We start from the raw sequence: 13,913 nt of genomic DNA, 5'->3' as shown, positions 1-13,913 counted from the left end.
AAGCTTGTTTCAGTTTAAAAAAGTGTCCAGATGAGACGCAGTACAATCACTGACTTTACTGATTATGAAGTACAACAGACTAGAGGAGCAGAGGATGTTGGTCACTTGGTTCTGTCCTGTACAGACTGAGGAACAGTCTGCACTGCACAACTGCAAAGGCCTTACTACTGCTGAGAAAGCATGACTGATTCATTCGAGGCTTAAACTGCTGCAAAACAGCAACACCACCTTGATCAGACCTGTAGACCCCCTATTTCTAAAAGAGCTAAAGACACACTGTCAGAAGTAGTCTTTTTTATTCCTTACCCTGCTTCCGCACTACTGCACTTCTGTCCCACCTTTGTGGTGTTTGGCATCTAGGATTGATCAAAAAAAACCCTGAGATTAAACCCCTCCATCAAAATCCTTACTGAAATAATTTTAAAAGCCTTATAGAAAAAGGTTGCAGTGGCTGAGAGAGAATTTTAACAGCTGCCCAACCAGGGATCCATAGGAAAGACCCGCAGCTGAACTCCAGGCTGGAGCACCAGGGTTAGATGGCACATGCAATTCTGACAAGTTATGGAGGAATACCTTAGTTAACCAGAGTTCCAAGTCACAGACCACCTTCTTCATTCAAGGAACTCATCACTTAGAAAAGGTCTGTATCCAAATCAACAGCCAGTACTTCCACTAGCAACAAAGTCTTAAGAGCCTGAAATTTGCAGTCTTGTATCACTCCTGGCTTTTGCTCAGAAATAAAAGAGATGGCAAGCAGACAGTCTTAGTAGAAAGCTTTCTAACACTCCAAATACTATCCACCAAATGAGTATCACAGAGGACAAAAAAAAATCATCATCATTTTGGGCAAAGGTCACAGCAAGCAAACTGTGTCACTTAGAACTGCATTCAACAAGAAATGCCTGAGCTAGAGGAAGTGAAGTGAATGGTACCTACATTCAGCAGTGGTTAGGTTCCTTAAAACAGGAAAAAATGGAGGAATTATAGCCCAAATCCCCTAGAAAAGATCATAGTCTTATCACCATTGATGACATCCAGTACCGCAAGATTAACAAAAAAAAGAAAGAAAAAGAAAAAAAAGGCTAGGAAAGACTATATGCCCTCAAAACTTCGAGCTTGAGGAGAAACATAAACAGAGAGCTACCTTATTATGGACATCACCACAGCCGGTAATGACACGTGGGAGCCTCCCTGCCCCACAGGCACACCAGCCAAGAGGGAGCTGCAGGGCAGGGACAAGCACCCTTTTAACCAGGCACCTTCTGCAGCAGCTGCATATCCCCCTGAACTTCCTGGGAGGACAGAACCTTGCAAGGGCAGCCCTCAGGGAAATGTGAAAATACCAACTACCTTACCAGCACCTCTAGCAGGCAATGGGAAGCCTAAATCCATGACAAATTAAAAAAATAACCCTCAACTGCAGGATGGGCTCAAGAGTTTGGATACAGAACAAATCCATCCTATACATCAGATTAACCAATCAGGATTTATGACTTGTCTCTCCTTCAAAGGTCTAAGCAGAGACATACTGGACTCCAACTTCTTTTGAGCCAGAACTACTCTTAGTTGACCTGTACATTGACACCCAAATTAAAAGAAACAGCAGATGATTATATAAAGTATTTTTGTCTCCTCTCAGACAATCTGTAACTTAGATATTCACATTTGCCAATAAAGATGAACTCAACTGTTAATGGATTGATGAGAATGGGACAGTATGTTCTACAACAGTCTGAAGGTCTTCCAAGGTTTTAGGAAAGAGATAAACAGAAAAACAGACTAGTCAAAGTTAAAAAATAAAGCCACGCAATTTTCCTGGAATGCAGGTCTCAGTTTCTTTGGATTGTATCTAATTCTCTTCTAAGCATTCCATTTTCTTCTACTGATTCAGAAATTACTTCATTTTTGTAAAGGAAAATGATAGGGAGGGTGCAAGCTATGATTCACCAATAGCATTCTGCTGGCAATCTGAAAAGCATTCTATGAGATAAACTGTGCTGCAAAGCCATTTGGCTCAATGGAGCATCATCTTTGAAGTCTAATCCCTAGCCCAGGGGAAAAAAACAAAACAAAAACAACAAACAACAACAACAAAAAACCAAAACAAAAAAACAACAACAAGAGTCCAGTGCCAGCTGTTTGTCTCTACCCACCAGACTGCATTCTATGACTCTAAATATCAGTCTTGGTTAGAGTACAATCATTCATTGTCCTCCCCATCACACCCTTCACACCAATGGGATCCTTATCACAGGCTATAAGAAGCACATTCCTTCAAACATTCCATAGTTTTCCTTTTCATATATACAAACCAATAAAGTAAAACACTGAGGTCAGAAGTCTCTCCGTGGCAGCAAATTCTGCCAGTGCATTCTCATGAAACCAACTAGCAAGTTGTCTAAACCTCCCAATTCAGGAGCATTCCCAAGAGCAAATCCAGCCCTGGAGTATTGCTGTGGCACCTGCCACAACAAAGAGAAGTCATCAGTTCTGAATGGATGTACTTACTGGTGACACACAAATTACAGGTTTACACTGGAAAGGAAGAGATTTTGATTACATTAAAACACTACAACAGTTCACTTCAATGGAGGTGTCTATAGCACAACCATTAGGCATAAAAAGAAACAAACCCAAACATTTGCAGAATCAAGTCTTACATATTTTCTTTTTAAAGTGAGGATAATCGTCCAAAAAAGTCCTAACCTGAGGGGGGAAAAAATGCTTATATTACTGGCAATATTAAACAAATACTGCATAGTCTTTTTTTCCCAAAAGTTCTTTTAACATGGGGACTTTCTACATTTCTCATATGAAGCAGCATTCTGGGCTTACCAATGTGTTTGGGACACTCTGTGGTCAGTGGAGTTTACAAGACCATTTCTATCAATAAGTCTCTCACATGAGCCTGTCATTTCTGTTTAGTCAGTTCCCTGACACTAAATGGGTATATCCTTATGCAGAAGCAAGATTCAAGGGTGAAATATAAAAATACAAAGCAGAACCTGTTTTCAATTATACTAATTGCTCAAGACCTTTAGCATTATCATATTCATTAAGGATGAAACACAGGTATCCTAATAGGGGGCTAGAGGGAGTTTACAATAATGAAGCAATAGGTTTTCATGCCTAGGAGGGCTGCAGTTATGACACTCCAATCATCAGGAAAGCCCAAGGAATGTTCTGCTCCACAGGGGAGGAAAGCTGCTGCCTCGGTAGCAGGATGGGAGACAGCACAGTATGTTGGGCTTCAACTGGCCCATCACTCTGAGTGAGTGAGGGGGAAAGTAGAGCTGTATAACATGAAACATCATGCCCAAATAACTTACCTATTAAAACCAAAAACATTATGTTTTTCAGAAAATATCAATAGAACGCAACCCTCCATGTCAGATATTTGAAGGAAAAAACCCACAAAACATTAAAGCTGCATTTTATGCAGCAAGCAGAAGCACCTCCCAGTTCCATTCTACGCCAGAACTACCAATTGAGGTTTAAATTCCTTCTTCACAAATTCCTGCAAGTCTCCTTGAAGTTCACCTTCAACTGGGCAAAGAGCAACAGGAAGCAGTCACTGCTGAGAACTCTGTACTGCTCTTTAATGGTTTCCTCCTATGACTGCTTTCCTCAGTTACTGCACAAATCTCTGCTGTCTCTCAAGTAATAACAACAGAACTTGACAAATATGATCTGGCAGACAAAAATGGAAACCTCAGTATTATCATATACACTGAAGCCTGACCTGCAGTACTTCCAGGATGAATTATTCTCATTTTGCCTATTGAATCTCCACCAGTTTTATCCATCTCTACCCTTCAACTGAGCTCCCCTGAAACACATTAGCATGAGATCACAATATTCAGCCAAAAGCCCAGGTTAGTGGCAGTACTCAGCTTCTCACAAGGAACAAAGGGTTCAAAAACATTTTTCTTCAGGTTACATAAGTACCAAACGTCCTCCAAGATGTTTTCTATGGCAAATCTGATTAAGTCCAGTGGCAGTTTTTCTGCTTGGATTATAAACACCTGTGAGAAGGGGAAAACAAAAAGGAGACTGGAAATCTACCAAAACCATCATTACATCAAACTAGTGGCTCCAACACAACACAGCAGCAGACACATCAGCTAAAGCGATTCAAAGGCAGACACATTTTAACCCTCAGCTTTTCTGGATCACTGTAAAAGGGATCCTGGAAATTCTTTCAGAGACCCAAAGTTCTGCCACTTGAAAGCTATTTCCAATTTCAATGAAATACCACCACCACTGTTTTAAAGTCAGTGAACAGTTTCTTAAATCATTTGTCTCCTTCCCTTTTCTCTACTCCTCCTGCTTACATGGCCTGTCCTCCCATATATGTAGCTACTCAAACTCGTGTGATAGTCATGGGAAAGCAGCACAGCAAGTTATATTCTCATTTTTAGTACAACATCATAGTGGGCAAATCCAAAGGCTGAATGCAGAAGTGATACTCAAGATGTTCACTAACATACATCAGTTCCCAAGACACACTAACATACTGTAGCTGATTAAGCAATGCTATGAAAAATATGGGAATTAATAGTTAAAAGTATTTTCTAGCAAAAAAAAAAAAGTACTTGAAGACTGACCTTAGAATTGTTTTGGTAAAACAAAGATTATGGACTCACTCCATCTCTATTAGAGCAAAAAATAAAATAAACTAAGACAAACTGGGATAAGGGGAAAAAAAAACAAACCTAGAGCCAAAGTCCAAGACAAAAGTGCAAAAGTGCCACACAAAGAAAACTATTATTCTCCCTTTATAAAGAACTAAATAGTTACAATTACTCCAAAACAGAAAAAACGATCATAAAAAAGGATTTCTTTCCAAACTTTCCACATGTATCTTCTAAAGAAATCTTCTAGTTCTGCAAACTTCCTTTGTAAGCAGAGAGTTTGGAGTCAAAGTAATTGTCATTCTCCCGATCCCCAACGTATTTACAGAAACTACAAGAACATTTAGTGCTCCTTCTGCTTGCTGGCTGATTTACAACATAAACCTAATTCCAGAAAACTAATTGTCATGTGGATGGCAAGCAGGAACAGAATGAAATTGTGAAAGTATTTTATTAGGACTCAAAATTATATAGGCTGTCAACCTGCAACTAGCTCTTTAAATATGTCTAATTTAGGGAAGATCATCAATAACCCACTTTTTTCACTCTAATCCAAAATCCACCACTGTTGAATTAACTCACTATATTATTGCTTCCTACTCAGTCTGACAGCCAATCAAAGTCACCATTACCATTCCAGAATTAACTGCTGGCTTCTGTACATTCTCATGAATGGAAACAAAGCACACACTGTAACATCCAAAACAACTGGAGATCAAGTCCCTGTGAGACAGTTCAATTATTATTTTATTGTCTCCATTGGCATTTCTGAAGGGAGGCCCACAAAGGCTGTTGAGAGTAAATCATTCAAGAATTTAAGTGTGCTTAAAATGACAAATTTTAAACAACAAACTGCGGTGCTTATTAGTTTTGCTATGTGGCTTCCACGTCCCTCTCATTCAAGGGGCTCCTATGAACAAGACTTCAGACAGCAAAGTAGTCACTCCAGTCAAGCCACCTAAGTAAGTGCCATATACGCAAACATGAGTAAATTAATACACAGGTGACAAACACCACATCCCCATTTCTGGCTGCTCCAGAAAGATAAAAACCATCTGGAGCAGCAAGATGTTTTATACATTTTCCTCAGAAAAGTTTCTCTGTAGCTTAAAGCAAAGTCATTGTGGATTTCACTTTCCAGTCTCACAGCCACTCTTCCCTGGGCATACCCCACTTTGTGTTCCAGCAGCATTCAAAGCCTGGGAATTGGCAAGCAAGGATCCCCAGCTGACCCACGGGCTGCACTACAACGCTGGGAATTCAACTATTGCCTCCACCGTGGAGGGAGTGGCATTTCCAAGGGCAAAGGTGTGAGCACCACGATGCACTTACCTGGAGTGCATTTAGCCCCTTTTAAGAATTGCTTTCAACAGGACCATGCAAATCCAGACATCACAAGATCAACTGGAACCCTTAGGTGTTGACCCAGAAACTCTCCTTCTCCCTCTCATTCACAAACTCAGGAAAAACGAACAAACAAAAGGTCTCTGACAATTCACTGCAGAGCAACCAACAAGTTACCCTGTCCTGCACCCAAGGCTATGCCTTACAGCTACAGAGAAGCAGCCACACTGTCAGGCACAGCAGCTCAACTATTTTGCAGTACATCTGCTCTCACTCAAGCAAAGAATCCCAAATATGACAGATGACGTGCAACTGCTCCCCAGGGCACCAACAACACCAAGTTAGGGACTGGGCTGCCAATAAGGAATCATTAATCCTACTGTATCTACCTGTCAGCAGGAAGCCTCAATGCACATTACGAAACAGCAACAAAAGCAGAACTATAGTCACAAAAAAGTTCCAAACTTCATTTTACTGAAACTCAAGTTACTTTCTGAGATGACAGTCACTTGCCTGAAACATTCTTCACAATTATCACAAAGAAGCTAAGCAACAAAACATTTCTTAAACATCTAAAACTATTCATGTTGTGGTGATACAAAGTTCATCATTCCAGACTTACTGGTATCCTCCAGTGAATCAGACACAATCCACCCATTCAAACTGCAACAATACCCCTAAACCCCACTAAATTCAGTAGCATCATGAAATAATCACTCTCCAATTTTTGCACTGAAATTGTCTCAGTGTTTTGTTTCAATTAAGGAAGCAACTTTGTCAACTGAGCCTTCATGACCAAACCTTGCCAACACAGCCCAGTCAAGAAGCCAAATCAAACCTGCTAAGGAAACACAGCAGGCTACAATAACCAACTGCCCACAGAGCTCTTGGCTATCTACCAAAAGTCTGACACAAGTGAGAGACTTAATCACCTACTGCATCAACTTTCCTCTCATTACAAGTATAAAGAAGTGCAGAGTAGTTTAAACCAATTTAAAAAACCCTATTTTTATATTTATAAACTCAAATATTTTACAATATACATGAATTAATGATCTAATCTTGTATCTTCCCCTTTGCCAGACAAGTGACTGCAGTGTAATAGCAAAATACCCAAAATTCAGAGCCTCTCAGACACATTTCTGCAGTATTTGACAGTCTCATAACTAATAAAAAGTTCCTAAAGCTTGTATCCCAGCTTCCTTTTTCATTTTCCATTCTGCAAGTATGAATGATATTCCTTGCATCAATTCTCCTCCCCTCTCCAAATACTTTAGGCACTTTAACAACACCATTTTCCACTTCATTCTTTTAAAAGATTTTAACAGTTGAAAAGAACTTACAAAAGAACACTTAACATGCCACAGAAAGAGGAGCATTTTGTCACAGAAAGTATTCTAAATATTTTGAAAAGAAGACGAAATATTCAGTTATCTTTAGCACACACCTGTTTACATGCACACCTCAGAGCAGAGTTTAGCTGCTGATTATCTTGAGATAGTGCCGTTCTCTGTAAGATCTTACTGTTTTTAAAGAAAGGTAATTTTAGAAAGAGCCAATAGAAGGGAAATTGCAAAACACCCACTTTGTCATGTTACATCAGACAAAAAATACTCCAAAAGGTAATAAAATTAATTGTTTGAGACGTCTGTATGATCTATTTTGCCAACACCAAATTTGCCCCCAGGAAAGCAATTTAACACTGAATGATGCTTGTCAAGATAAGAAGAAATTTGTATATTTATCTTTTTGGCCAGTTCCACTGCAAATCATGTGGACTGGAAGCAAATCAAAGCACTGCAAGGGAACTGTTTACACTTCCAGTGAGCTGGGGGGAGAGAGGGTGCAGAAGGCAAAGACCTTTTTTTAGTGACCTGAATGAAAACCGATTCTGCTTTTGAGGTCCTTGGGCAGCTCCCCCCGCCCTGCCCCTTCACACAGCCCTGTAGAATCTCTAGCTCCAAAGCACCATTACTCCAGGGAATCAGCAGCTTCTGAACAAACTGGCCTGTAGCACTTTCTCCACCTACAATGCACCATTGGGAACGCAAAACTTCTATAAGGAAATAAGCCAGAGGAAAGAAAAAGTTTCATTTGCAAAGGAAGAAATACAACAAGGTCAAAAACATGAACTCTGGCCTCTGGCTGCCCTGTTATAAAAAAGGCTGATGATTTTGACCTTACACATAGGAGGTGACTGCTTGATATAAAAAAAATCCTTACCTAAGTAGCAAATTGGTCACAAAATCATGAGAAACTAATTGAACTGTAGTACATCTTAAGTGTCCGACATTCATCTGAACCTTTCCCACATTGTTGGAATTTCTATCCTAGAATTGCTTATTGAGCCTTCTCAAAAGTCAGGGCCTCACCTAGAAAGGCAGGTACATTCTACTCTTTTATAAAGGAATAAAAAAAAATAAATAAAGAGAGAAGGAAAGGCATTTTAAATACACGAGCTTTGTAGGGCACCTTCAAGCCATCATCACAAGACTAACTGCAACGTCAGCAGAAGCACAAATCAAAGCTGATACAGCATTTAAACTTCTAAATTCAACTCAGCTGAAGGTAATTTTGTTTCAGATAAAACCCCTCTCTTGAAGGGGTATTTTAGTACTCTGAACTACACTTCAGTGCAAAAGATCTCACTGACTGTTGGCTATAACAGCACCAAGAATTCCATAAATATTATGCAGTTATTACACACAGGCAACATCATTAGAAAGAAGACTTTTCATACAAACTATTTGTCAAGCCCCACGTATCTTAAGGCCAGTTAAAACCCACACTCAGAAGGATGGTGACCACAACCATCTCTACTAGAGCAGTCTTTGCTGCTGTTCATGATGCATTTAACATACCAGTGGCAAGTTTTTTCTCAAAATAAACCTGCAAGAACAAGAATTTACTTGCAGTTTTGCATTTAGGATATCAAACAACTAACTGGGACCATAAGAAACCAGCACTGGGTACAAAACAAATCCCATAAGATGCTGACTGTACTTTTTACTCAGACATCTTAGGAGGGTGGACAATCCTGCAGGCCCTCAGTTCTGTGCTTGTAACTGGAATCTCTTTCACAAAGCAGTATTTGCAACACTAGGCCTTTCATCAATATTGAACAGTACTCCATTAGCCTTCAGCACCTGTCTCTTGGAGGAAAAGAGCAAACAAGTATTTTATGCTCAATTAGGTACAACCAAAGAAAAACTCAGAACCCCTTTCATGTAAAGGAAGTCACAAACCCATGCAGACAGCCCCTCACCGAGCAGCTGCTGCCAGAAAACACAAGCTTTAATGAGAATAACTTAAGGTTCCGCTTGTGCCTGTACCACGTTTGTTAGTCAACACGCACAGCGGTCACAGCCGTGCTGGCTGCGTGGCTGCTCGGGACGCGCTCCCAGCCCGCGGGGACCAACCAGCCGCCCGCACAAAGTGCCTGCCTGGCAGGGGCACCCCCACCCGGGAGCAGCACCCCCGCCCCTCCGCGCCCCCTGCCCGGGCCTGTCCCCGCCGCCCCGCACCCCGGCCTGGCCCCGCGCACGGGCCCGGCCGCCCCCCACCTTCTCCTGGGCCTTGCGGTAGCGCTGCAGCGCCTGCTGGGTCAGGTCCCGCACGCGGAGCTGCCCGTCCTTGCAGGGCACCACGATGCCGGTCCGCCCGAAGCACACGGTCACTTTCATCTCAGCGCGCCGCCATGCCCGCCCTGCCCGCCCGCGAACGGCGCCCGGCGCGGCAGGTGCCGCTCGGCAGCCCCCGGGGGCGGGCGGCAGGTGCTGCCGCGGGGCTGCGCCGGAGCGCGGGCACCACCGGCAGCGAGGCCCGGCCGCGGCCTCTCCTTCCGCCGTGCCCGCCCCGCCCCGCAACGCTCCGGGAGGCGCGGGCCGGGCCGGGCCGGGCGGGGCGGCCGCGGGCGGTGGCGCTCGCCCGGGGCAAGGCAGCGGGGCTGGGCTTAAAGGGGCCGCGGGGCAGCGCCGGGGAGCGGGGCCGTGCACGGCCGGGGGTGCGGGGCGGCCACTCAGCGGGGCATCCAGCTGGGCATCCCGTGGGCACCAAGCGCGCACCCAGGGAGCACCCAGCGGCCACCCCTCGGGCACCCAGTGCACACCCAGCGAGCACTCAGAGGGCATCCAGGGGCACCCAGCTGGCACCCACCCTGCACCCAGTGTGCTCTCGGGCACCCAGCGCGCACCCAGGGAGCACCCAGCGGCCATCCCTCGGGCACCCAGCGCGCACCCAGCGCGCAGCCCGGCGCGGGGCGGCCCGCGGGAGACGCGCGGCAAGAACAGGTGTGTGCCCGCACAGCGCTGGTTCGTACCGCGGGGGGCACACAGAATACACCCGGAGAGCAGAACTGCCCAGCGACCCGTGCCCTGGGGCAATGCGCGGGGCCGCCGCACAGCCCTTGCCCTGGGCAGCTGTGAAACACGCGTGCACAGCTGCCCACCCCGACCATACCGCACAGAGACCTGCAGGCATTCCTAAATACTGTAGCTACTCCACAGGATGCAGCAACGTGCAACAGAAACACATCAGCCCCATACAGCTACAGCCCACGCCCTTCAATACATGGTACAGTGAAACCACACAACCTGCACGATGGGATGTGAGGCTCTGCAGCACCCACAAAACGCCCACCACTTTTCAAAGTACGTTTTTCGGTACCACGTGGGTATCCAAGTAGTGCTCCCTGCATCTTGCCTACCACCAGACCACATCCAACATAGTGCAAATACATGAGACAACCCAACAGCATTGCAATCGCAACAGATCTACACTGAGCTGTGTACAACTGAAAATCACTACAAAGCAAAGAAAAGGCAGTATACAAATACCTCTAGAACACGACATGGCATCATAGAGCACAAGGGAATGATTGCTCTGGTAGAGCTACCCCACCAACCCAGATTAGCATTCAAAAAGGTGGTCCATGCCCTGTGCTGTGTGAGGTAACCACGTGACAGTACCAGAGACGTTGCAGTGGATGTGGGTCAAAATAACATAAGCTGGAGATTAAAGTGAATAGTAAAGTTTTGGGATGAGATGGGAACAGAGACACATAAAATTCAGCAAGTGGAAAGTTCATCCTAGTTCCTTAGGAACAGGCACAAGTGGAGTATGGGACCGCTGCAGTGGTAAGCAATTTCTCCTTGCTTTTTCAAATCCAGACGTGTCTGCCACCAGCCCACAACATTTTAGAGCAAATCACAGGGAAATAATCTATTAAACCGTACACAGAACTGCTTTCCCTGCATATGTACGTGTGTTTGCATGTGCAAGTGAAAAAATGTGTATCCCATATGCTTTGAACCAGAGAAAAATTACCTTCTTTTTCCCTCCAGAGCAAAGAGGCAATGGAGAGGAACAGGAATGTTCTAGTTTTTTAGAAAACACTATGGGGAAGGTAGCACAGCTTGCAGGCCAGAAACACCTCGAATGCAAGTAGGACAGTGCTGGGGACAACTGAGAGGTTCCCTGGAGTGAGCCCCTGTGGCCATTTCGGACCCACTGCTGTGTCCCTGCCAGCTCAGCCCCAAGCCAGCCCACCACTGGCTCCCAACAGTGGAGCAGGGCCCAATGGTTTCTTGTGCATCAGCACCACGGTAAGGTATTCATCGTGGTAAGTACTTTCTTCTCCCAACAGCTGCAGGAACCAGTGTTGCCTAAAATGGGAGAAAGAACTTTCAAGAAAGTATTAGCATAGATAAAGTAGAGAGCTGGTCTTTAATGAAAGCACTTTCAGATGCCACAATACATAAGTGCACACCCTGTATAGGGTTCTTACAAATATATAACACTACCTAATTCTCGTATCTGATGGGTACATCCAACCTTAAAATCTTTTGCCCTTGGTATCACCCTCCAAACTGCCCTGTTAGAGCCGCTCTGAAGGAACTGGATTTTCTATTTTGCTTTGACTACAATCATATCTTCCAGGTGCATGTGTCCCAAACAAGATGTCCTTGCTGAAATCTTGTTCCTTGAAAAGACAGTTAAACAGAATATCAGGAATGTGACACAAACTGTGAGAAAGAGGTTTAGAAACTGTTAGCTTCTAGCTCAAGTGTGAGAGACTATACAGCTATATTAAAATCTACAAATATATTGAATATTAAAATCTACAAATATATAAAAATCTTGAGACACTGCCAGCAAGTCAGCTAGGTTATCAAAATGATTCACATTTAAAATAATTCAGGAGGAGAAAGAGGAAAGCCTTGGTTTAACTCCTAGCAATTTTGTAAGCTGGATTTGTAAGGAGGGAGTAGCAAGGGTACATGGGACAGGGAGCAAAAGCTCCCCACTCCTTTCTCTGCTCTTAAGAAACACTCCACACAACACCCTCAGAGCTGAATCAGTGCAAGCAGGAGGCAGGAGGCCTTCAAGGCACTCCTCTACTTCGGCTGCTGAGGTGCTAGTGGGAAGCCTCAGTCCCTGTGCTTATATGGTTTTGGCTACAGAGTACAAGGGATTCTTAGGTTAATAATTGACTATGAACATAAAGGCTTCTCTTCCTTTCTAGGTCTCTCTCCCTTTCCCCCTCCTCTCTTTGTTTATAAGCAAGGTCTGACACACTCAGGAAAAAACGTGGTATGATTTTCTTTTTTCTCAAGTGCTGAAAAGTGCAGGTAACTGGAGCTGGATGGAGCTTGTTGACAGAGAAAGTGTTTTGTGTGAGACCAATTGGTATGTCTGAAAAGAATTAAAACAATTTTGTCCCCAACACTGTACCTGAAGCATAAGCAGCGGGTTTTAAAATGTTTATGGTTAGACTATAAGGACCTATACCTGCTCCAGAGAGCAAGAAAATGAAAGATTTTCTTTAAATATGTGTGCTTAGTATCTTACAGAAACTGAGGTTGTATTTAATTATCACACATCAACAAGGGGGAGTGAGGAAAGGTTGCAGAGGAATCACCAGCGTGTTTACTCTCTGCCAGTGTTTGTTTCAAAGTTATGCATGGCATCGCTAATAAGACATTGTGTTCTGGGTGCATTACACGTTTGTTTATGTTGAAACAATCTGAAAGTCTTTGAAGCCATCTGGTAACAATTAACACCTACATATCATATAGTTACCTCTAACTATATTTGGGATAGTCTGCACAACTTTCTGAAAAGAAATCCTTTTCTTTGTCAGAGTTGGCCATGATATTTTTCTTCTCAGAGTAGGGAGCACTTTTCCAAAAGTAAGTTCCTCCAGTTCTGCTAACAGTATGACAAGAAATACTGTCCTACTGGCACATCTAAGAAGCCAAGTGTGGGAGGACCAAGGGTGTTGAACTAGAATTCAAACAAAATCCTTCTTAAGAAACTGCAGTCTGAGTTGCAATAGGTTGAAAGAGAGCTGAGGGTAAGTTTTACTTATCAGATCTCGCCATCATTTGCTCCGGCATGAAATCATCAGGAATTATGAGCAAAACATAACTTCTCTGGAAAAAAAGATAACCTGTGAACCTTTGACAGTAGAAGGCTTTTAAAACTGACTAATAATGAGATGGTGTTTTTACTATACTGTTGTGCATTTGGAAAGGGCTGCCTGCTTGGTTCTCTAACAGAAATCTAGACCATATTTCATTCTAAAGAGATCATCATACAGCTAATGCTGTAAGCAGCATAAACTGGCTTTGCCCCCCAGAGGAGGACTTCTGCTCCCTCCCAGCCCCAGCTGTTCATTCCCATCCATTCCCTTTTGTGTGCCAGCACACACAGTTGTAGGTCTGTGCAAAGAGATGCTGTGGAAATTAATTTTTTTTGCCATATTAGTTTTCAGCCAAATCAGTTCTGCAGAAACCAGAAAATCAGAAGAAATCAGAACTCAGTTCTGTAACGGGATTTAAAGCCTGTGCTGGCCCAAGGGAGGACACAGCACAGTGAGTCAGCAGCCTTTTTCTTTTGATTTATACCAGGTTACAGTACTTTGCAGGCAGCCTA

At 43.7% G+C, this 13,913-nt stretch overlaps 1 protein-coding gene across 4 annotated transcripts in view; it reads right to left on the bottom strand.

The window, feature by feature from the left end:
- PARD3B (par-3 family cell polarity regulator beta) overlaps nucleotides 1–9,827 on the bottom strand; it is a 394,364-nt gene extending 384,537 nt beyond the window's left edge. For 3 of the 4 annotated variants that reach the window (XM_071561897.1, XM_071561898.1, XM_071561899.1), the window contains exon 1: nucleotides 9,542–9,827. In XM_071561897.1, the coding sequence (XP_071417998.1) occupies nucleotides 9,542–9,661 (120 nt within the window). In that variant the 5' untranslated portion in view covers nucleotides 9,662–9,827. Of the gene's footprint in view, nucleotides 1–6,600; nucleotides 6,657–9,541 lie in introns of those variants that run through there. The other variant, XM_071561900.1, reaches the window with a different exon arrangement.
- Nucleotides 9,828–13,913: the final 4,086 nt, after the last annotated feature.

The sequence above is a fragment of the Pithys albifrons genome, chromosome 8, assembly GCF_047495875.1.
Source record: "Pithys albifrons albifrons isolate INPA30051 chromosome 8, PitAlb_v1, whole genome shotgun sequence".
Lineage (NCBI taxonomy): Eukaryota > Metazoa > Chordata > Aves > Passeriformes > Thamnophilidae > Pithys > Pithys albifrons.
Note: the sequence above shows the minus strand (reverse complement) of the source record. Positions and strands in the feature narration are given on the sequence as shown.